The sequence below is a fragment of the Anomaloglossus baeobatrachus genome, chromosome 1 (genome assembly GCF_048569485.1).
Source record: "Anomaloglossus baeobatrachus isolate aAnoBae1 chromosome 1, aAnoBae1.hap1, whole genome shotgun sequence".
Lineage (NCBI taxonomy): Eukaryota > Metazoa > Chordata > Amphibia > Anura > Aromobatidae > Anomaloglossus > Anomaloglossus baeobatrachus.
Genome location: NC_134353.1, coordinates 133,479,893 through 133,504,691, shown reverse-complemented (window position 1 = coordinate 133,504,691; position 24,799 = coordinate 133,479,893). Strand labels below are relative to the sequence as shown.

Below are 24,799 nucleotides of genomic sequence, written 5' to 3'. Positions count from 1 at the left end.
AGAGCGACACCAGGACAGGAAAATTTTCCAAGTCCGGTGATAGATCTTGACGGAGGAAGACTTACGGGCCCGAGTCATAGTGGAGATGACTTCAGGAGGAATACCAGAAGCCGTCAAAATCCAGGACTCAAGAGCCACGCCGTCAATTTGAGTGCCGCAGAATTCGGGCGGAAAAACGGACCTTGCGAGAGCAGGTCTGGACGGTCCGGAAGATGCCACAGTATCTCCACGGACAGTTGGAGCAGGTCCGGATACCAAGCTCGCCTGGGCCAGTCCGGTGCAATGAGGATGACTCGACGGCCCTCCATTCTGATCTTGCGCAGGACTCTGGGCAAGAGAGCTAGAGGGGGAAACACGTAGGACAGACGAAACTGGGACCAGTCTTGAAGCAGAGCGTCCGCGGCGAAGGCCTGATGATCGTGGGAGCGAGCCACGTAAACCGGAACCTTGTTGTTGTGACGGGATGCCATTAGGTCCACGTCCGGAGTGCCCCACTTGCGGCAGATTGACTGAAACACTGTCGGGTGCAGGGACCACTCGCCACCGTCCACGGATTGACGGCTGAGATAATCTGCCTCCCAGTTTTCTACGCCAGGGATGTGGACTGCGGATATGGTGGACTTGGAGTCCTCCGCCCATTGAAGAATGCGTTGAACCTCCAACATTGCCAGGCGGCTGCGTGTCCCGCCTTGGTGATTGATGTAGGCAACCGATGTCGCGTTGTCTGACTGGACTCGAATGTGCCTGCCCGCGAACAGGTGGTGAAAGGCTAGGAGAGCTAGAAGCACAGCTCTGGTTTCCAGCACATTGATTGAAAGGGCTGACTCGGACGGAGTCCAAGTGCCCTGTGCTCTGTGGTGGAGATGTACCGCTCCCCAGCCGGATAGGCTGGCATCCGTGGTGAGAATCACCCAGGACGGAGTCAGGAAGGAGCGCCCTTGGGATAGGGAGAGGGGTCGAAGCCACCACTGAAGAGAGCTCCTGGTCCGTGGCGACAGAGCCACTAACCTCTGTAAGGAGGAAGGCCGCTTGTCCCAACAGCGGAGAATGTCCATCTGCAGAGGACGCAGATGGAACTGGGCAAAGGGAACCGCCACCATGGAGGCCACCATTTGACCCAGCACCTGCATCAGGCGCCTGAGGGAATAACAGCGGGGCCTCAGGAGAGAGGGCACCGCTAGCCGGAGAGACTGCTGTTTGATTAAGGGCAACTTCACAAATGCCGGCAAAGTCTCGAACTGCATCCCTAGGTACGTGAGACTCTGGGTCGGAGTCAGACTGGATTTGGGAAGATTGACAATCCACCCGAATTAGGCTAGGGTGACAAGAGTGAGCGAAACACTACGCTGACAGTCTGCGCTGGATGTACCCTTGACCAGAAGGTCGTCCAGATAAGGAAGCACTGCTAACCCCTGGAGGTGCAGGACCGCAATCACTGCCGCCATGACCTTGGTGAATACCCGAGGGGCCGTGGATAACCCGAAGGGGAGAGCCACGAATTGGAAATGATCCTCTCCTATCGCAAAACGTAACCAACGCTGATGTGACACTGCGATTGGCACATGCAGATAGGCATCTCTGATGTCGATGGACGCCAGCAACTCCCCTTGGGTCATAGAGGCAATGACTGATCGCAGAGACTCCATGCGAAAATGCCGCACCCGGACATGCTTGTTGAGAAGCTTGAGATCCAGGATGGGCCGAAAGGTACCGTCCTTTTTTGGAACTAGGAAGAGATTTGAGTAAAAACCTCTGAACCGTTCCTGAGCGGGAACTGGGACAATCACTCCGTATGCCTGCAAGGACGCCACGGCCTGCGAGAAGGCGGCGGCCTTGGAGCAGGGGGGAGTTGAGAGAAAAAATCTGTTTGAAGGGCTGGAAGAGAATTCTATCCTGTAGCCGTGAGATATGATGTCTCTCACCCACTGATCGGAGACTTGCTTTAGCCAAGCGTCGCCAAAGTGGGAGAGCCTGCCACCGACTAAGGACGTGGCTGGAGCGGGCCGAGAGTCATGAGGAAGCTGCCTTAGTGGCAGAACCTCCTGCGGTCTTCTGCGGACGCGCTTTTGGGCGCCAGTTGGATTTCTGATCCTTGGCTGAGTTAGCGGACAAGGCGGAAGGCTTAGAGGATGACCAGTTGGAGGAACGAAAGGAACGAAACCTCGATTGATTCCTACCCTGGGCGGGTTTTCCTGGTCTTGGTTTGTGGCATGGAAGTACTCTTCCCGCCAGTAGCTTCTTTAATGATTTCATCCAGCTGTTCACCAAACAGCCGTGAACCAGCAAAAGGGAGCCCAGCAAGAAACTTCTTGGAAGAAGCATCTGCCTTCCACTCTCGAAGCCACAAAATCCTGCGGATAACAAGAGAATTAGCTGAAGCCACCGCAGTGCGGTGAGCAGCCTCTAGCATGGCAGACATGGCATAAGATGAAAAGGCTGAAGCCTGAGCAGTTAAGGTAACCATCTCAGGCATAGATTCCTTGGTGAGGGAATGCATCTCCTCTAGAGAAGCAGAGATGGCTTTGAGAGCCCACACTGCTGTAAAAGTCGGGGAAAACGCGGCCCCCGCAGCTTCATACACAGATTTGGCCAGAAGGTCAATCTGACGGTCAGTGGAATCCTTAAGTGAGGTGCCGTCAGCCACCGACAACGGTCCGGGCTGATAGCCTAGACACCGGAGGGTCTACCTTTGGGGACTGAGACCACTCCTTGACCACCTCAGGTGGAAATGGAAACCGGTCATCAGAACCACGCTTTGGAAAGCGTTTGTCAGGGCAGGCCCTGGGTTGGTCACAGCAGTCTGAAAACTGGAGTGGTTAAAGAACACACTCTTCACTCTCTTAGGCGAGGTAAACTGATGTTTTTCTGCCAAAGAGAGTTGCTCCTCTGACACTGGCAGATTGAGATCCAGCACAGAATTAATAGAAGCAATCAAATCACTAAGATCTGAGTCACCCTCAGAGAAATCGATGGGATACATAGCCTCCGAGCCCCCAGTGAGGGCATCCTCCTCATCTTGAGAGTCGGCTCTTGAGACAGAGCCGTGGGATGGGGAGGGGGAGGAAACCCTGCGCCTTCTCTTAGAAGGACGGGGTCTGGGATCAGATGATGAATCCTCCGTGAGCTCCGATGGACGGAGGTCAGAGGATAGGATTCCTCTGTCAAGAGTATTAGAGGCAATCTGTGAGGGAGGCTGATGCATATTCATCAAAGTCCTGGACAAAAGTCCCATGGACTCAGCAAATGACTGGGATATGGACCTAGAAAAGGACTCTACCCAGGCCGGGGGTTCAGTCACAGGTGCAGCAGCAGCCTGAGAGACCACTGGGGGTGAGACTCCAGGCTGTGGCACCGCCAAGTTAGAGCAGACATCACAATGTGGATAGGTGCTCGGCTCAGGCAGCAGGAGCTTACATGCAGTGCATGCAGAATAAAGCTTTGGAGCCTTGCTCCTTGTGTGAGACATGCTGCTGCTGGAGTGGGGGCTTTGCAGAGAATGAACCCCAGGGAGAATATACAGAAGTCCACAACCGCAGACCGGCTGTGGCTTACCAGACCGCTGAGCGCGGTGTTGTGTGCCCTCCAGATCCCGAAGCCCGGTCCCCCAGTCGCAGCACCTCAGCACTGATGCAGAATGCAGGATGTCCCAGAGCAGAGTGAACTCTGCCTGAGAAGAGGGCGTTGCTATAAAAGAGCGGGAACTGGAGGGCTATAGAGACCTGCAGGGAAGGAGGGACGCCCCAGCAGTGGGGAGTGTCCCTCCCCTGTGTAGAACGGCCGCCGGGAGGAGCCGAACCTGTCCCTCTGTATGAGTGACATGCGAGGGCAGGAAATGAAACTAGGCCTCCGGCAAAGCCGGGGCCTAATTTTGAGCGGCGAGGCCGACAAGCAGGCACCATCGGCGCGGTTCTCAGTCAAAAGCTAGAGAACCCGCCGGAAAAGTGAAAACAATCACATACAGCATACTCTCCCCTTACAATAAAGAACCGGGACCCCCAACATAAACGTCTCAGGTACTTAGCTGCTGAGACGCAGGGCCATGTCCCTGGGGATGAGTGCTCCGGTCCAACAGAATCCTCAAGGGGCTGTGGATGGAGACCGGACTCCTGCCAGGCATGGAGACCGTGCTGGCTCCCACTTCAAGCCAGAGCCCAGAAGGGATGGTGAAGGAGCGCGGCATGTAAGGCTTCAGCCTTGTAAATCAACCTTAACAACACCGCCGACACAGTGGGGTGAGAAGGGACATGCCGGGAGTCCAGACATGGACCCGCTTTTTTTCAAACTCTTTCCAAAAGTCAAACAAATCAGATGAGAATGCATGTGTGGATGTATGCCTCCTGACACAAAGCGATAAACTGACTAGGACTGGCTACCAGGGGGTGTATAAGCTCAGAGGGAGGAGCTACACTTTTAAGTGTAGTACTTTGTGTGTCCTCCGGAGGCAGAAGCTAAACACCCATGGTCTGGGTCTCCCAAAGGAATGATAAAGAAATTGAGGAGTCTGAGTTGAAGGTTTGGCTTACCGACTCCACAGCCCTGGTTAGCGGCACAGTTCTGATTGAGGGAAGGTTTTTTAAGTAGAGGGGTTATCATGGCATGTTTAAATGATGAACGAAAGATACCTGATGATAGAGAGAGGTTAAACATTTTGGTTAGATAGGTAGTGACAGCTGGGGAGAGAGCCTGAAGGAGATGTGAGGGAAGAGGGTCACTGGTGCATGTTGTTGGGCAGGAAGAGGCAAGGAGATGCGTCACTTCTTCTTCTGTGACAGGCTCGAATATTGATAGTGAGCTTGAGGTGCGGGAGAGGAGGGGATTCAGGCTTTGAGGGGATTTTTCAAAGATTTCTTTGCGGATGTCGTTGATCTTTTGTAAGAAGAAAGTGGGCAGATCATCAGAGCTTAGGTTGGTGACCGGGGTCTGTGCTTTAGGGCTCATTAGGGAGTGGAAGGATTCAAAGAGTCGTTTAGGATTGCTGGCTAGTGAAGTGATGACAGTGGTAAAGTATACTTGTTTAGCCAGATGGAGAGCAGAGTTATAGGTTTTGAGCATGAACGTATAGTGGATGAAGTCTTCAGCTGAAAAGGATTTTCACCACAGATGCTCAGCACACCTAGAGCAGCGCTGTAGGAAACGTGTTTGAAGCGTGTGCCAGGGCTGCCGGTGTGTTTGTTTTTTTTTGCATGTAGCTGGTTCAGCTTCATCCAGGGCACTCTGCAATGTCTTATTATAATGTGACACTGCAGAGTCTGCACAGGAGAGGGAGGAGATGGGAGCCAAGGATGACTGCAAATTGTTCATTAGCAGCTGGGAATTGATGGCGCTTAGATTTCTGTATGGGTGATAGGTGGGGGATCCCGAGTTTGAAGACAGTTTGTGATGGAAAAGGAGAGAAGGTTGTGGTCAGAGAGTGGGAGAGGGAAATTGGTGAAGTCATGCAGAGTGCAGAGGCGGAAGAAGACCAGGTCCAGCGTATTCCCATCCTCATGTGTAGGAGACTTAGTGAGCTGTGGGAGGCCGAAGGATGAGGTTAGAGAAAGAAAATGGGTGGTAGATGGGGAGAGTGGGTCGTCAATAGGGATGTTGAAATCCCCCATGATGAGAGTGGGAAGGTCACAGGATAAAAAGTGTGGAAGCCAAGTGGCAAAATGATCGAGGAACTGACGGGAGGAGCCTGGAGGGCGATGTACAACTTCCACTCGCAGGGAGAAATGTTTGAAGAGTCTAATGGTGTGGACTTCAAAAAAAGGAAACATGAGTGAGGGTACTGAGGGGATGACCTGGAAGGCACACTGGGATGAGAGGAGCAGACCAACACCTCCTCCTGATCTGTTCTCAGGTCTTGGAGTATAGTGCCAGTATAGCACTAGCTGTAGGTTATATACAAAAATCCTGGTGATTGGTTCCCTTCCTTCCCCACATTTTAAGATTTTTATTGATTGGTATAATAAAAAATTTTGAATTGTATCCGCAGTACGTGAAACTCTGGCAGGGGCAAAATACAAACTCATGGAACAAAGCGGAACTGTGCAGCCCCCCTTTCAATGCTGAAAAGAAATGTAGAACAGCTCCTGTCCAGAAGAATAGGATCTGCTCGGGAGTACTGGGTATAACAATGCAGATCTTTCCCATGTTTACACCCGGCTTCTGAGGGAGCTTGTAACTGCTGATCAGTGGTGGTACCAGACACTCACAGCTCTGATCCAATATACAGGTCATCTATATATTTTAAGAGGGAGGACAACCTCTCACAATTCATGACCTATACTTCTAAGTCATCAACATCTGATCAGCTAAAATCAGCTCCAGCAGAGGACAGAAAACAGATATATGTGGTGGAGCACCACAGCCCTGACAATTACTTCATGGCAGCTTCTGTGTATTGCACTTTATACACATTCCCTTGAATGGAAGGTAAGGTGCAGTACTCGGCATCAGTCAATGTGCGGGGCTGTGGTGTTCCACCGCCTACATCCGCTACTGCTGGAGAAAACTTCAGCTGATCGGTGACCTATAACTAATCTCATACTGGTCAGATCCAAACAATAGGTCCATCCATTGTTAAGCCACAGACAATCCCTTTAACAGCATAATATTCATTTTCCCTGGAGTGAAAACACAGCTCACTGATCTAAAATGAGCATGAATTAAGGATTACTATTGAAATAATTTAGAAATAACTAATTTGGGTAAGAAACTGGAAGCTGTAGAAATGATAAATGAAAATCCAGCCCCAGGTATTGTGGACAGGCAGATTTCACCACAGAAACTGGTAGTACCAGCTGGTAACAACAAAAACGTCCATTACCAAAATAACCATCTTATTGGAGGAATTAATTCACTTAAAGGCACTTTATGAAAATGATCTTCAGTGTTCACTACAATGCACAGGGCACACCTTTTCTGGGGAGTTTGGTGTCCTGCCCATTTCCTGCAGGGAGATATTCCGGGTGCTGGATTTTAGATTAAGGGCTCGCTCCAGTTTCTCCATCTCTATTCTATAATGGTCTCTTTCTTCCTCCAAGGATTTAACAAAGGAATCCAATCGAGATGGTGAACGATCGGTTCTCAAAATGCCATGCTGTGTCCGCATCCTTTCAATCTCGAGCACCAGCTCCCGTTCTGAAAGGAAAGAGAAGCTGAACAGTGTATTTAATGTGTGACGCCCTGGCCTATCAGGTCGTCAGAGTATTGTGCAATCTGCCCTTCTGCACAGTATCCACCCTTCTTGGTTAACGGATCCCAGTCCTCTGGTATTGTTAACAGCTTAGTTAGTCAAAACCCTAGCAACACTTCCCACTTGAACCTACCAGACACACCATTGGGGGGCCTGAAGGGAATAGGGCCGCCCACATGGGGGTTGGTGAGGAGAAAGTGAGGACCGTGTCAGTTGAGGAGAGTGGAGGGAGAGGAGGTGAAGTGGCTCTCGCGAGGAGAGGCCACGGAGAAGAGCTCCTGTTTACTAGGTAGCAGACGTTGGTTTGGGCCTGGTAGGAGCTGGAACCCGGTCGCAGGGGACATTGTCAAGGGGCACGGACTGCCGAGGAGGGCAGCTGGCGGCCTTGAGCTATCACCGGGCAGAGGCCAGGGCACGACGGGGTACGTGGATCCTAGGCCGGAAAGTAGCTTCACGCATTCCGGTAATTTACCGGATGGGGGTGAAGACTTCAAGTGTCATCCCCAACCCGCTCCAAAATCGGGGTACTAGCGCACCGATGGGATAGGACTTTCCCACTACAGTCCAAAGAAATCCTACGCGTGAACCCTGAGAGTAAGCTCACTCTGTTAGCCATACGGGTGAGCGGGACCCGGAGAGTTTCATACCAACGGGTCCAATTGAGACTAAGGTGCCAGAGATGGGGCCACAGACCACCAACAACACCACCAGGGACACTGATCCAGGCGTGCTCCCCGTAAACTACAGTGGTGATCAGAACTTTAGTTTACAAGCTGTCGGTGTGGTTATTCTGGGACTGAGTGAGTACCTTGTAAAACCCTGCACCTATCCCCCCAACAGCACCCAAACACCATCCTACACCAACGGGCCCCGGGACACAAATCCCCTACCCACGGAGGAGTTAAACATCAGGCTGCCACACCATCGTCAACGAGCTTCCCTCACATTACCACGCACTGTCGGTGGCGTCACGAACTTTTTAAAATCCACCTGTACATATCTCCCCCCTTTCTTTTAATCGAGTGGCCACGCGACCCCCGGGTCCGGAGACCACATGAGCCACCGCGGATCCGGATCTGAGCGGCGGCAGCAGCCCGGCTGCTCGCCCGGGGGTGGTACAAATGCACACAAAGGAAGATCTCCGTTATTGATCACTGGACACCAATTACGTGATGCACCACGTAAACATAAGACCATGTAAGAACAAACACAAGATCTGTTAGGAGAGGCGACTGCTCCAAATATTCACCTGTAACCATCTGTGTCTCCAGTTTACTTAAAAGCCGCTGTTTTTCGTTCTCTGCGTGGTTCAGGAGCGACTCTATTCTGCGATTCTCATCCTTTCTGGTTTCTAACTCATCAGCAAGTTTATTCTTTTCAAATTCACAAGTGCTTACATCCTAAAAAGAAAAAAAACAAAATTCTGTGTAGAAAGCAAGTTCATAAAAGAGGTTGGCCACTACTTTTTAGTGAAGGACTAGCCTTAAAATAAGATAATATCTGATCATAAGGGTGGCTGCGGCTGGGTACTGTCGATCCACCCCTATTCAAATGAGTAGGTGGCGGACCTATAGTACCCGGACACTGACACTATAGTTTTGACACAGCTGCTGTGTTCCGGTAACATACGATGACCTGCCAGGTGTTACACCCCCTGGCGCAGATCAGAGATTGATGGCCTCCTATTTTTATGATAAGCCATCAATAAAAAGTAGTGTCAAACCTCTTACTGAGCTTAGTGTGAGATGACTGGGATTCTCTGGGATCTGCAGAATACCTAACGAACAGCAAAAATGCAAATAACTATTAAATAAAGATATTTAATTTAAGTATGAGCTGCTTGCTTCAATTGGGAACTCATAAGAGCTGCAGCAATGAATCCAGCCTAACAAAAGTGCATGTGCAATCTGTACTGTGTGCACAATGCTGTATTAGACTAGCAGCCTATGTACAGTGCCTTGCTAAAGTATTCAACCCCCCATTTTCCAACCTCTTCCTACATTTCAGGCTTCAGACATAAAGATAAAAATGTTAATGTTATAGTGAAGAATCAACAAGTGGGACACAATTGTGAAGTTGAACGAGTTTTTTTGCTCATTTTAAACTTTTGTAAAAAATAAAAAAAAAACTGAAAATTGGGGCGTGCAATATTATTCATCCCCTTTACTTCAGTGCAGCAAACTCACTCCAGAAGTTCATTGAGGATCTCTGAATGATCCAATCTTGTCCTAAATGACTGATGATGATAAATATAATCCACCTGTGTGTAATCAGGTCTCCGTATAAACGCACCTGCTCTGTGATAGTCTCAGTGTTCTGTTTAAAGCACAGAGAGCACCATGATGACCAAGGAACACAACAGGCAGGTCCGTGATACTGTTGTGGAGACGTTTAAAGCCGGATTTGGTTACAAAAAGATTTCCACAACTGTAAACATACCAAGGAGCACTGTGCAAGCGATCATATTAAAATGGAAGGATTATCATACCACTGCAAATCTATCAAGACCCGGCCGTCCCTCAAAAATTTCATGTCAAACAAGGAGAAGACTGACAGGGATGCAGCCAAGAGGCCCATGATCACTCTGGATGAACTGCAGACATCTACAGCTGAGGTGGGAGAGTCTGTCCATAGGACACCAATCAGTCGTACACTGCACAAATCTGACGAGTGGCAAGAAATAAGCCATTTCACAAAGATATCCATAAAACGTGTTGTTTAAAGTTTGCTACAAGCCACCTGGGAGACACAACAATCATGTGGAAGAAGGTGCTCTGGTCAGATGAAACCAAAATTGAACTATTTGGGTACTATGCCAAACGATCTGTTTCGAGTAAAAGCAACACAGCTCAACACCCTGAAGACACCATCCTCACTGTCAAACATGGTGGTGGCAGCATCAAGGTTTGGGCCTGCTTTTCTTCAGCAGGGACAGGGAAGATGATTAAAATTGATGGGAAGATGGATGGAGCCAAATACAGGACCATTCTTGAAAAAAAGGGAATTTTGTTTACTTACCGTAAATTCATTTTCTTCTAGCTCCTATTGGGAGACCCAGACAATTGGGTGTATAGCTTCTGCCTCTGGAGGCCACACAAAGTATTACACTTTAAAAAGTGTAACCCCTCCCCTCTGCCTATACACCCTCCCGTGGACCACGGGCTCCTCAGTTTTGGTGCAAAAGCAGGAAGGAGAAAACTTATAAATTGGTCTAGGGTAAATTCAATCCGAAGGATGTTCGGAGAACTGAAGACCATGAACCATAAGAACAATTCAACATGAACAACATGTGTACACAAAAGAACAACTAGCCCAAAGGGCACAGGGGCGGGTGCTGGGTCTCCCAATAGGAGCTAGAAGAAAAGGAATTTACGGTAAGTAAACAAAATTCCCTTCTTCTTTGTCGCTCCATTGGGAGACCCAGACAATTGGGACGTCCAAGAGCAGTCCCTGGGTGGGTAAAAGAATACCTCAATCGAAAGAGCCGAAAAACGGCCCCCTCTTACAGGTGGGCAACCGTCGCCTGAAGGACTCGCCTACCTAGACTGGCGTCAGCCGACGCATAGGTATGCACTTGATAGTGCTTCGTGAAAGTGTGCAGACTAGACCAGGTAGCTGCCTGACACACCTGCTGAGCCGTCGCCCGGTGCCGCAAAGCCCAGGACGCACCTACAGCTCTGGTAGAATGGGCTTTCAACCCTGAAGGAAGTGGAAGCCCAGAAGAACGGTAGGCCTCGAGAATCGGTTCCTTGATCCACCGAGCCAAGGTTGACTTGGAGGCCTGAGAGCCCTTACGCTGGCCAGCGACAAGGACAAAGAGCGCATCTGAACGGCGCAGGGGCGCCGTGCGAGACACGTAGAACCGGAGTGCTCTCACTAGATCCAAAGAGTGCAAATCCTTTTCACACTGGTGAATTGGATTAGGGCAAAAGGAAGGCAAGGAGATATCCCCTTTTCATCTAAATCAGGGTACCACCTTAGGGAGAAATTCCGGGACCGGACGGAGAACCACCTTATCCTGGTGAAAAACCAGGAAGGGAGCTTTGCATGACAGCGCTGCAAGCTCAGACACTCTCCGAAGAGACGTGACTGCCACTAGGAAGGCCACCTTCTGCGAAAGACGGGAGAGAGCCATCCCGCAGTGGCTCAAAAGGCGGCTTTTGAAGAGCCGTCAGGACCCTGTTAAGGTCCCAAGGTTCCAACGGACGTTTGTAAGGTGGAACTATGTGGCAGACCCCCTGCAGGAACGTGCGGACCTGCGGAAGCCTGGCTAGACGCTTTTGAAAAAACACGGAGAGCGCCGACACTTGGCCCTTGATAGAGCCGAGGGACAAACCCTTGTCCACTCCAGATTGAAGGAATGAAAGGAATGTGGGTAAGGCAAACGGCCATGGAGAAAAACCGTTAGCAGTGCACCAGGACAGGAAGATTTGCCAAGACCTATAATAGATCTTGGCGGACGTTGGCTTCCTGGCCTGTCTCCTGGTGGCAATGACATCCTGAGATAACCCTGAAGACGCTAGGAGCCAGGACTCAATGGCCACACAGTCAGGTTGAGGGCCACAGAATTCAGATGGAAAAACGGACCTTGTGACAGCAAGTCTGGGCGGTCTGGAAGTGCCCACGGTTGACCCACCGTGAGATGCCACAGATCCGGATACCACGACCGCCTCGGCCAGTCTGGAGCGACGAGAATGGCACGACGGCAGTCGGACCTGATCTTGCGTAGTACTCTGGGCAGCATTGCCAGAGGGGGAAACACATACGGCAGTCGGAACTGCGACCAATCCTGCACTAACGCGTCCGCCGCCAGAGCTCTGTGATCCTGAGACCGTGCCATGAAGGCCGGGACCTTGTTGTTGTGCCGTGACGCCATGAGATCGACGTCCGGCGTTCCCCAGCGGCGACATATGTCCCGAAACACGTCTGGGTGAAGAGACCATTCCCCCGCGTCCATGCCCTGACGACTGAGAAAATCTGCTTCCCAGTTTTCTACGCCCGGGATGTGAACTGCGGAGATGGTGGAGCCTGTGTCTTCCACCCACTGCAGAATCCGCCGGACTTCCTGGAAGGCCAAACGACTGCGAGTGCCGCCTTGGTGATTGATGTAGGCGACGGCAGTGGCGTTGTCCAACTGGATTCGGATCTGCCTGCCCTCCAGCCACCGATGTAAAGCCAATAGGGCTAGATATACTGCCCTTATCTCCAGAATATTGATCTGAAGGGACGATTCTGTCGGAGTCCAGGTTCCTTGAGCCCTGTGGTGGAGAAAAACCGCTCCCCAACCTGACAGGCTCGCGTCCGTGGTGACCACAGCCCAGGTTGGGGGTAGGAATCATCTTCCTCCCGACAGAGATGTGGGTAGGAGCCACCACTGAAGTGATGTTTTGGTCGCGAGGGAAAGAGAGACGTTCTTGTCGAGGGAAGCCGCACTCTTGTCCCATTTGCGGAGAATATCCCATTGGAGCGGCTGTAGATGAAATTGTGCAAACGGCACTGCCTCCATAGCTGCCACCATCTTCCCCAGGAAGTGCATGAGGCGCCTTAAGGGGTGTGATTGACTCCGAAGAAGTGATTGCACCCCTGCCTGCAGAGAAGGCTGTTTGTCCCGCGGTAGCTTGACTAACGCTGGCTGTGTGTGAAACTCCATCCCAAGGTAAGTCAGTGATTGGGTTGGTGTCAACTTGGATTTCGGGAAGTTGATGATCCACCCGAACTGCTGGAGAGTCGCCAGAGCGACGGTAAGGCTTTGTTGACACGCCACCCGAGAAGGGGCCCTGACTAAGAGATCGTCCAAGTAGGGGATCACCGAGTGGCCCTGAGAGTGTAGGACCGCCACGACGGATGCCATGACTTTGGTGAAAACCCGTGGGGCTGTCGCCAGGCCGAAGGGCAATGCGACGAACTGGAGGTGTTCGTCCCCGATGGCGAAACGCAGGAAACGTTGATGTTCGGGTGCGATCGGCACATGGAGATAAGCATCCTTGATGTCGATCGATGCCAGGAAGTCTCCTTGTGACAACGAGGCGATGACTGAACGGAGAGATTCCATCTGAAACCGTCTGGTTCTCACATGTCTGTTGAGTAGCTTGAGGTCCAGAACGGGACGGAATGACCCGTCCTTTTTGGGCACTACGAACAAGTTGGAGTAAAAGCCGCGACCACGTTCCTGAGGGGGAATGGGGATCACAACACCTTCTGACTTCAGAGCGTCCACTGCCTGAAAAAGTGCATTGGCCTGAGCGGGGGGCGGGGAGGTTCTGAAGAAACGAGCCGCAGGACGTGAGCTGAACTCTATCCTGTAACCCTGAGACAGAATGTCTCTCACCCATCGGTCTTGAACGTGTGGCCACCAGGCGTCTCCAAAGCGGGAGAGCCTGCCACCAACCGAGGATGCGGCTAGGGGAGGCTGAGAGTCATGAGGAGGCCGTCTTGGAGGCAGTGCCTCCTGCGGCCTTTTGGGGGCGTGACTTGGACCGCCACGCATAGGAGTTCCTCTGGCCTTTCTCCGGCCTGTTGGACGAGGAGGATTGTGGCTTGGCGGAGGGACGAAAGGACCGAAACCTTGATTGTATTTTTCGTTGCGGAGGCTTCTTAGGTCTGGACTGGGGTAAGGAGGATTCCTTTCCCTTGGATTCCTTAATAATCTCATCCAATCGTTCGCCAAATAAACGGTCGCCAGCAAAAGGCAGACCAGTTAAGAACCTTTTGGAAGCAGAGTCTGCTTTCCATTCGCGCAGCCACATGGCCCTGCGGACTGCCACGGAGTTAACGGATGCTACAGCCGTCCGGCTAGCGGAGTCCAGGACGGCGTTCATGGCGTAGGACGAAAAGGCAGATGCCTGGGAAGTCAAAGACGAAACATGCGGAGCAGAATTCCGTGTGACAGCATTAATCTCAGCCAGACAAGCCGAGATCGCTTGGAGAGCCCCCACAGCGGCAAAGGCCGGGGCGAAAGACGCGCCCGTGGCCTCATAGATGGACTTCACCAAGAGCTCTGTCTGTCAGTGGCATCCTTCAGGGATGAGCCATCTGCAACAGACACAACGGATCTAGCAGCCAATTTGGAGACTGGCGGATCCACCTTGGGAGAGAGAGACCAGCCCTTAACAACTTCAGATGGAAAGGGATAACGCATTTCATTATGCCGTTTAGCAAAGCGCTTGTCCGGGACCGCCTTGGGCTTCTGGACAGCATCCCTGAAGTTAGAGTGATCAAAAAACGTATTTCGCGTACGCTTGGGGAACCGAAACTGGTGTTTCTCCTGCTGAGAAGCAGACTCCTCCACAGGAGGAGGCGGGGGAGAGAGATCCAACACCTGGTTGATGGATGAGATGAGATCATTTACTAAGGCATCCCCCTCAGGTGTATCAAGGTTAAGGGCGAAGTCAGGGTCAGAGCCCTGAGCTCCCACATCCGCCTCGTCTTCCTGAGAGTCCTCCGAGCAGCGTGAGGAAGACGGGGAAGAGTTCCAGCGAGACCGCTTTGCCGGTCTGGGACTGCGGTCCGGGCAGGAGTCCTCCGCCTGAGACCTAGGGGCCAACCTGGGAGCGCGCTGCGGCGCGGACCGAGAGGGGCCTGGAGGAGACAAGCTAACAGGAACCGGTGCCTGTGAAGGGTCCGGTCTGGATTGCAATGCCTCCAGGAGCCTAGAAGACCATTTGTAAAAAGACTGTGCCATGGATTGAGAAAGGGACTGAGAGAGTTTCTCAGCAAAAGAGGCCAACCCCTGTGACTCTGTCCCTGCATGTTCAGGGGGAGCAGGGGGGTCTACCTGAGCCGAGGGGCCCACCAGTGCCCGAGGCTCCGGCTGAGCAAGCGTTGCAGGAGTCGAACACTGCTCACAGTGAGGGTACGTGGATCCCGCAGGCAACATAGCCCCACAAGAGGTACAGGCCGCGAAAAAAACCTGTGCCTTAGCAGTTTTGCTCCTTGTGGACGACATGCTGTTGTCTCCTAGGAGAGTGACCAACTGAGGGTATATAGGGACCAAGGTATACGGACTGACCGAACAGATACATATATATATATATTTATACAATAGATATATATATCTATACCGGCACCCCAGGGGGGCCAGCACCGGGTGACCGGTGTGGCTTACCGACCGCTAACGAGCGGAGTGTGTCCTCCAGATTCCCTGCCTTGGATCCCCCGGAGCTGCTGAGCTGTTCACTGAGAAGCATCCACCGGCAGAATGCCAGAAAATGGCCGCCGGAGCTCTCAGGGGAGGAGTGGAGCCGAGGGCGGCGCCAGCCAAGAGCGGGAATCTGGGGTCCCCACAGTGGTCAGTGAGCGGGGAGGAAGACATGCAGGATGCTCCAGCCCTCACATCCGACGTCATGCCGGAGAACCCGCCCTTACCCCTGACAGGCAGGCCCGGGGCGGGATTTTTGCGACTAGGCCGCGGTGAAGCCGGGGACTAAATTTGAGGCCGCGCCCGACAAGCAGGCACGGTCGGCGCAGAAGTCCACCGGCCTCCTTAGTTTTAAAACTACCGCGGCTCCCGGGAAGAAGGTGCGCTCTCTGTACGATCCCCGACAGGGATACAGAGTACCTTTAAGTTGCAGGGCCCGGTCCCTGGGGTTGAAGAGGCTCCGGTCCGGCAGGTTCCCTCAGGGGCTGCGGATGGAGCACGGTCCCAGCAAATGGAAGACCGCTCAGGATCCCACTTCTCCCAGAGCCGCTAAGGGATGGTGAAGGAGACGGCATGTGGCTCCAGCCTCTGTACCCGCAATGGGTACCTCAACCTTAACAACACCGCCGACATAGTGGGGTGAGAAGGGAACATGCCGGGGACCCCGTGGGGGTCCTCTTTTCTTCCAACCGACATAAATAAGTCTGAGAATTCATGAGTGGATGTGTGCCTCCTTCCACATAAAGCATAAAACTGAGGAGCCCGTGGTCCACGGGAGGGTGTATAGGCAGAGGGGAGGGGTTACACTTTTTAAAGTGTAATACTTTGTGTAGCCTCCAGAGGCAGAAGCTATACACCCAATTGTCTGGGTCTCCCAATGGAGCGACAAAGAAAAACCTGTTGGAGTCTGCAACAGACCTGAGACTGGGACGGAGATTTGTCTTCCAACAAGACAATGATCCCAAACATAAAGCACAATCTACAATGGAATGGTTCACAAATAAACGTATCCAGGTGTTAGAATGGCCAAGTCAAAGTCCAGACCTGAATCCAATCATGAATCTGTGGAAAGAGCTGAAAACAGATTTTTGTGTACTCACCGTAAAATAGTTTTCTCTTAGCCATCATTGGGGGACACAGGACCATGAACCATGGGTGTTATGCTGCCTATCCATAGGAGGACACTAAGTAGATGCAAAAAGCATTAGCTCCTCCTCTGCAGTATACACCCCCTGGCCGGGCCAGGCAACCTCAGTTTTAGTACACAAGCAGTAGGGAGAAAAAAAAACCCAGTAAAAACTTCTCAACGGAGGAACATGAGAAAAAAAGTTATAACAAATAAGGTACTGAGAGAACCAAGGCCCAACAGGGCAACAGGGTGGGTGCTGTGTCCCCCAATGATGGTGAAGAGAAAATTTTACGGTGAGTACACAAAAATCCGTTTTTCTCTGACACCTCATTGGGGGACACAGGACCATGGGACGTCCTAAAGCAGTCCATGGGTGGGAAAAATAAAAGAAGACAACACAACCCAAGGACTAGGAACCAGTCCCAGACAGCCTGGAGCGCCTACTGAGAGAGGTGCTCTACTGCCGTTTGCAGAATTTTCCTACCCAGATTTGCCTCAGCTGAAACCTGGGTATGGACTCTGTAATGCTTTGAAAAAATATGTAGGCTAGACCAGGTCGCAGCCTTACACACCTGTTCCACTGAAGCCTGATGCCGAATGGCCACGAAGCGCCAACTGCTCGCGTGGAATGAGCCCGCAGCCCACTAGGAATGGGCTTGAGTTGCAAGCGGTAGACTTCCTGGATTGCAGAGCGAATCCAGCGAGCCAGAGTTGCCTTTGAAGCTGCCTGTCCCTTCTTAGGCCCCTCAGGAATGACGAACAAAGAGTCCGTTTTCCTAAAGGGGGCTGTCTTGGATATGTAATATCTGAGAGCTCTGACGAGGTCTAACGAGTGCAGAGACCTTTCCACCCTATGAACTGGGTGTGGACAAAAGGAAGGCAGAACAATGTCCTCGTTCAAATGAAACGGGGTAGGAACCTTTGGAAGGAAATCCGGAAGGGGGCGCAGAACCACCTTGTCCTGGTGAAAGATCAGAAAAGGCTCACGGCAAGAGAGTGCTGCCAGCTCCGAAACCCGTCTGATGGACGTAATTGCCACCAGGAATGTTACCTTCCAGGACAGAAGAGCAAGGGAGGATTCCTTGAGAGGTTCAAAGGGAGACCTCTGGAGACCGTCCAGAACGAGATTGAGGTCCCATGGGTCCAGCGGCCGTTTGTACGGGGCAACTAGATGGGAAACGCCCTGGAGGAAGGTCTTGACTTGCAGTTTTTGAGCCAGGCAACATTGGTAGAAGATTGAGAGCGCTGAGACCTGCCCTTTAAGGGAACTGAGAGCCAACCCCGCTTGCAAGCCAGACTGCAGAAAGTCGAGAATTTTGGGGATGGCAAGAGGCATAGGCTGGACGTTAGTTTCCCTGCACCTTGAAAGGAAGATTTTCCACGTACAGTAGTCAATGCAGGATAAAGCAGGCTTTCGGGCGCTGATCATGGTGGAGATAAACGCGGGGGAGAATCCCGCTCTTGTTAATACCCAGGTCTCAATGGCCATGCCGTCAGCTTCAAGGCTTTGGAGTTCTGATGGGAAATGGGCCCTTGGGTCAGCAAGTCTGGGATGTCTGGAAGGCGCCACGGTACGTCTGCGAGCATTTGTACTAATTCGGCGTACCAGGCGCGCCTGGGCCAGTCCGGTGCTATCAGTATCACCGGGACTCCCTCTGCCTTGATCTTCCTGATTACCCCCGGCAGCAGGGGTAGAGGTGGAAATATGTAAGGCAGGCGGAAGTGGTGCCAGGAGCAGACTAGAGCATCCGCGCCGATGGACTGCGGGTCGCGTGACCTGGCTATGAACGCGGGTACCTTTGCGTTCAACCTTGAGGCCATTAGATACACGTCTGGTGTACCCCAGCGAGTGCAGATGTGTAGGAACACTTCTGGGTGGAGAGACCACTCTCCGGCGGCCAGGCCTTGGCGACTTAGAAAGTCTGCTGCCCAGTTCTCTACTCCCGGTATGTGTACCGCTGATATCACTGACCCCCGTAGATTCGGCCCAGCTGAGGATCTTGTGGGACTTCGAGATAAGCCGCTTTGCTGCGGGTGCCCCCCTGCCGATTGATATAGGCTACAGCTATCGCATTGTCCGATTGGACTCGAATCTGACGACCCGCTAGCAGAGGGCAGAACGCCCTGAGCGCGAGGAAGATCGCGCGGATTTCCAGGATGTTTATGGGTAGGGAAGACTCCTGGGGCGTCCAAGGTCCTTGAGCAGTGTGGTGCCGGTACACTGCTCCCCAGCCTCCTAGGCGGTACACTGGCGTCCGTGGTCAGGACCAGCCAGTTCACTGGGAGAAAAGATCTCCCCTTCGATAGGGATGAGGGCCGAAGCCACCAGCGGAGTGCATACCTGACTGAAGGCGTCAGGTGAAGATGTTTGTCCAGGGAGAAGGGGCTCTTGTCCCAGGCAGCTAGAAGGGCTAGCTGCAGTGGGCGGAGGTGCAGTTGATAAAAAGGTACTGCCTCCATAGCCGCCACCATCCTGCCGAGCACCTTAATGCTGAATCGAATGGAGCGAGATGGAGGACGTAGAAGGCAGCGTACCGCTTGTGGAAGAGCGATCGCCTTGTCCTGAGGGAGATAGATCAAGCCCCGACGGCTGTCCAGGGACATGCCCAGGAAGGTGATGGATCGTGATGGGACCGGGGATGATTTGTTTAGATTCAGTAGCCACCCTAAGCGGGATAGGGTGTCCACGGTGATCTGTACGCTGGTTGAGCAGTCGCGGAAGGAGGGGGCCTTGATGAGGAGGTCGTCCAAGTAAGGGAGAACGACTACTCCCCTGGCGTGAAGGACACTCATGGCGGCCGCCATGACTTTGGTGAAGACCCTTGGCGCGGTGGCAAGGCTGAAGGGTAGGGCTATGAATTGAAAATGGGAGTCCTGAACTGCGAAGCGGAGGAACTTTTGGTGATCTGGGTGATGGGTATGTGCAGGTACGCGTCCTTGATATCTATGGAGGCGAGGAATTCCCCTACGACCATGGATGCAATAATGGACCTTAGGGATTCCATTCTGAATCTCCGTACGTGCACATGTTTGTTCAGGTATTTGAGGTCCAGGATGGGTCGAACTGAGCCATCCTTTTTGGAGACCCCAAAGAGGTTGGAATAAAACCCCTGAACTTCTCGTCGTCCGGGACGGGTTTTATCTCTCATGCTGTTTGGAGCGAGTGGATTGCTGAGAAAAAGGCCTTGCGTCGTTTTCGAGTCTTTGGGGGGTTTGAGAGAAGGAACAGACTTGGGGGTCGGGTCCGAAATTCTATGTGGTAACCGGAAGACACAAGGTCTTGCACCCATTTGTCGTCTGAGGCGGGAGCCCAGATGTGTTGAAAGAGCCGCAGTCGACCTCATACAATGAGTTTGTCTTCCGGGACGCCGAAGGAGTCATGAGGGGGGAAAACGTCGTGGACGAGTCTCCCTAGTCCTGGACTGTTTCGGTCTAGGCTACCATGACGAAGTGGGTTTCGGAGAGAGCTGAGAAGGTCGGTCCCTGCGTAGTCCGCAGCTAGTGGTGGGGACAGCGCGGGATGTTGACTAACCAAATGAGTTCCGAAAGGAGCGGAATGAGGACTGTGAACGTCTGGTGAAGGTCGTTCTGGGCTTCAGCTGGGGAAGGGAGATACTTTTTCCTCCTGTGGCATCAGAAATTAGCTTGTCCAGACGTTCGCCAAAGAATCGGTCTGGAAAAAAGGGAAGGCCCGTGAGAGACTTCTTGGACGCAGAGTCCGCTCGCCATTGTCGGAGCCAGAGAGCTCTATGGATGGCTACGGTATTTGAGGCGGCAAAAACTGCGCAGGTAGCAGCATCAATGGAGGCCTGCATGAGGTACTCCGCCGCAGCGGCAATTTGAGCTGTTACCTCTGTGACGGTATGAGGGAACTGGGATTCCTCAAGCGAAGTGTTAAGGGATTCTGCCCAGACCGAGATCGCCTTTGCGACCCACACAGAGTCAAAGGAGGGCAAGAGGGAGGAACCCGCAGCCTCAAAGGCAGAGCGGGCGAGGTGCTCCACCTGTCTGTCTGTCGGGTCCTTGATGGAGGAACCATCGGGTAAAGACAGGAGCGTTTTTTGTGGCAAGGAGGGAGACCGGGGGTCGACCGAGGGCGGATCGGCCCAGCCCTTAGGGGCAGGTGAGGCAAAAGGGTACCGGGACTCCATGAGTTTACGGTTACCGAAGCGCCTGTCAGGCTTCTCCCTTTGCTTTGTGAGGATATCCTGAAACTCTGGGTGATCAGCGAAAACCTTTTGGGGTTTCCTTGCCCTCTTAAAGGAGACCACATGGTCAGTGGTAGTGGATGGGGGATCCTCCACATGCAGAGTTTGGTTGATTGCTGCTATAAGGGAGTCTATTGCAGTTTGATCATCTGGGGAGGGTGAAACCAAGGAATCATCCTGGTACAAACAGCATTCTCCCTCCTTCAGCTCTTCAGAAGCCGTGGAGCGTGTGGGAGAGCCTGCCCTATGTTCTCCCGAGGGAGAGCCATGGGGGCCATGAGAGAGTGCTGGAGACACACGGCCGTGTGCTCTTTTTCTGATCCCTGCAACCGGTGAAGCATGGGCCCGGATTACCTCAGAAGAATCCTCCATAGGGGTACCCTCAGGTTGCGTTCCGTCCAGGGGCCCAGAAGGGTGTGGAGGACGACATTGCATAGCCAGCACCAGGTTCTGTGACAGTTTTTCCATGGATTGGGACAGAAACTGTGCCCATTGCGGTGGGCTGGGAGCCCTAGGCTCTGGGCTGACGGTTGCTGCGGTGGTGTCTTGGGGGGCTATAGGGGCACAGGACTCACAGAGAGAAGAGGTGTGTTTACGTGGTAGCTCAGGGTGGCAGGCAGTGCAGGCTGAATAATAGACTATGTGAGCCTTAGCACTCTTAGTACTGTTGGGGATGAGAACTGAGTATACAAAAATACTTAGTTCAGCCATTTCATAGACTCAGGTATATAGTTTAGTAAGATGTAAACTAACACACATATCTATGCATGTCTTTGTTCTCTTTTATTCTTTTACTAATACGTTTATATAAGTATATTGCATATTCAGAGTATTTTCCTTAGACTCCGTATATACTAGGATATATATATATATATATATATATATATATATATATATATATATGTATAGCTTGAAGATGGCTGCTATTTCCTGTCCTACACCCAAGACAGATGGACAAAAGAAATTCCTGAAGCCTGGACTGACCAATCGGAGGAGGATATGCAGATCTCTCTACGTCATGAAGCCCTGACCTACGATACTTGATTGGACTAAAACTTTTGTTTACACCCCTTTTACTTCGTGGTCTAATTGTCCGAGAATAAAGATTTTCAGTCTTGCCTCAGCCTTGGTCGTGAGAGGAAGAGTTATAATTGATTTCCAATTAATTATTATTCTTTTTCGCCGTGCACAAACGACATTTTAATTCGGAACAACGATCAGGTCGAGGGATCACTTGTATCCCCACAAACCTCAACAGTACCCTTACAGTTCTGCATGTTCCTAATAGGAGTATGCCAGGAGGGGGGAGCAATGATATGCAGAGCTAGAAGTGAAGCAGTGGGAAGCAAGGATTGTATTTGCTTCGGTGTACCTCACCAGAATCAGCCGATGGCCCTGCGTCCTCAGGAAGGAGTCTCTGTGGAGATCTTTGCGCGTTTTCCGGGGAAGGGGGGGCGGGGCTTAGCGCTAAAAGAGCGCCAAGAAGAAGTCAGTGTGCCCCCCTGCTGTCGGTAGTAAAAAACGGCGGGAAGGGAGCTTCTGAGTCAGCACACAGCTACCAGTAGATTATCTCTGCAGGAGTCACTGCAATCAGCAAGGGACTCGCCCCTCCTCCAGCCAGCACGCAGCTAGAGGGAATAGACACTGAGTTTATGAGCCCTGGGAGCCCTCCCCCCAACACCGTTAGATTAACTCTGCAGGATTCCCTGCAATCAGCAAGGGTGGGAATAAAGACTGTAAATTCAACAGTCCTGGGAGCCTTCTCTGCACAGTCTTTCTCCCTTTGTCTGGGAAACCAGTCAGGGGGGGATCTCACCTTAACACTGCCTCAGTCCAGGCAGTGGAAATAGAGTCAGCCTGCTGTGTCCGGCCACACAGGTGGAATGTATCAACTCAGAGCCTGCAAAGAGGGGCTGAGGAATTGTGCCTCTGCCCTGGGCTCTGGAAAATCGGTGTCTGTGGGACCCGTCGTCCAGTAAAAGGCAGCCCAGGATCCAGCGTCGCAGGAGGGGGTACGTGGCGGCAACACTCCGCGTTCCCGCCCGTTGAGGGTATTGGGAGATTGGTCCCTAAGGGAAACCGTCGCCCTCAAAAAATAACAAAACCTTGAAAGGATGTGCCTCCTACAGACACTAAGCTAAAATGGAGGTTGCCTGGCCCGGCCAGGGGGTGTATACTGCAGAGGAGGAGCTAATGCTTTTTGCATCTACTTAGTGTCCTCCTATGGATAGGCATCATTACACCCATGGTCCATGGTCCTGTGTCCCCCAATGAGGCGTCAGAGAAAACTGCTGTTCACAAACGCTCTCCATCCAACCTCACTCAGCTCCAGCTATTTGCAAAGGAAGAATGGGCAAGAATTTCAGTCTCTCGATGTGCAAAACTGATAGACACATACCCCAAGCGACTGCAGCTGTAATCACAGCAAAAGGTGGCGCTACAAAGCATTAACTTAAAGGGGCCGAATAATATTGCACACCCCTATTTTCAGTTTATTTTCTATAGACGTTTAAAATAATACATTTCGTTCAACTTTACAATTGTGTCCCACTTGTTGTTGATTCTTCACTATAAATTTAAATTTTTTATCATTATGTTTGAAGCTTGAAATGGGGGGGGGGGGGGAAGGTTGAAAAATTCAAGGGGAGGGCAAATACTTTCGCAAGGCACTGTATGTGTCATTACTATATCAGATGTAGCACACGTGATTTACAAGAACAAGCGGTTATATGGGGCCTGAGTGAATACTGAAATTGTCATGACTGATTCTACAGAGCTGTATTAGAAAATGGAAACGTTGTGCATTTTGCAATTTTTCTTTATGTCAAAGTGAAAGGATTTGGCCTAAAACTAATTAAAGTTAATCTGTCAGGTGCAATATGCACCAGAATCACAAGCAGTTCTGGTGCATATTGCTAATCCCTGCCTAACCGTCCCTGTATACATTAGGATAGATAAAGAGATCTTTAGAAAAAGTATTTCTAAAGATCGTTTCATATGTGCTAATGAGGCCAGGGACAAGTCACAAGGACAGTAGTTCCCTTGGCTAGCCGGCTTACATAGCATGTAAGCATGCCCCTGTGGGCGTACTACCATGCTAGTGAACGCGCAGCACATACCTCAGTCTTGATGGCGGCTGATTGAGGATGGATGTGCACTGTGCATGATCCAGAGTCCCCGGGACTTCCGGTCATGCGCACTATACCTCAGTGAAGCCGGGAAGCTTACACCCGGCATCAATTTAGTGTACATGATCGGAAGTCCCGGGGACTGTGGATCACGCCCAGTGCGCACCCATCCTTTATCCTCCAAAATTGGTTAAAATGCAGAAACCAGAGTCATATGTAATTCCTTGAACCTGGATCTAAAATGGATTAAAGTTTTACAGAGTAAAATAATAAAGACAGTGTAGCCAACTGAAACAAAATAGGAAATAGGAGATACAAATCAAATCATGGGTACCCTGACAGATAGGAGTAGAAACAGCAAAGCAACAATTAAAACTGCGGCCAGAGCAAACTATAGTCATGTCCTTTAAGAGAGGGGGTCATAGACTGTTAAATTTAGCAGACCTACGTAAAAGAATAAAAGATTCACATACCTGCCTGTAGGACACATTATATTTGGTTAGTGTTTCAGTGGAGTGTAAAGCGCCAAAACCAGACTGTAAAGGTGGCCATACACCTTACATAGTAGAAAGCCAAACACTCATTCAGCCAACAACTAATTCCCCCTGTATTTTCAAAGGGGAAACAGGAGTGACTGGTTGCCAGATTTCTCAAATGGAGGCTGATCCCTCTTGACAAGGCTGGGAATTGTGATCCATCATATGAGATAGTTCTCTCTCCTGGAGCGGCCAGGGAGAGCGTTAAGAGGCACTTACATACATACAGAGGATCAGCCAGTCTAGCGGATATCGCTCGACAACTCGACAATCTATTATGTATGGGGGCCTTAAAGATCCATCAGAGAACATCTGACAGATGAGCACACATCAAATGTTCCAGTTGTCTTAAAGGGAAGGTTAGAAGTGTGGTAACAGTAAACTGTGTCAGGAAATACCTACAGCTGAAAGTATAAAGATTTAAAGGGAACCAATCACCAGGATTTTAGTATATATTCTAAAGCCAGTGCTATACTGGCACTAT

At 51.4% G+C, this 24,799-nt stretch overlaps 1 protein-coding gene across 3 annotated transcripts in view; it reads right to left on the bottom strand.

Annotated features, from left to right (window-relative positions):
- CEP135 (centrosomal protein 135) overlaps window positions 1-24,799 on the bottom strand; it is a 196,679-nt gene that overhangs the window by 93,153 nt on the left and 78,727 nt on the right. For all 3 annotated transcript variants that reach the window (XM_075347063.1, XM_075347062.1, XM_075347061.1), the window contains 2 exons: window positions 8,427-8,577; window positions 6,899-7,122 (listed from right to left, as the gene is read on the bottom strand). In XM_075347063.1, coding sequence (XP_075203178.1) covers window positions 6,899-7,122; window positions 8,427-8,577 — 375 coding nt within the window. The remainder of the gene's footprint in view (window positions 1-6,898; window positions 7,123-8,426; window positions 8,578-24,799) is intronic.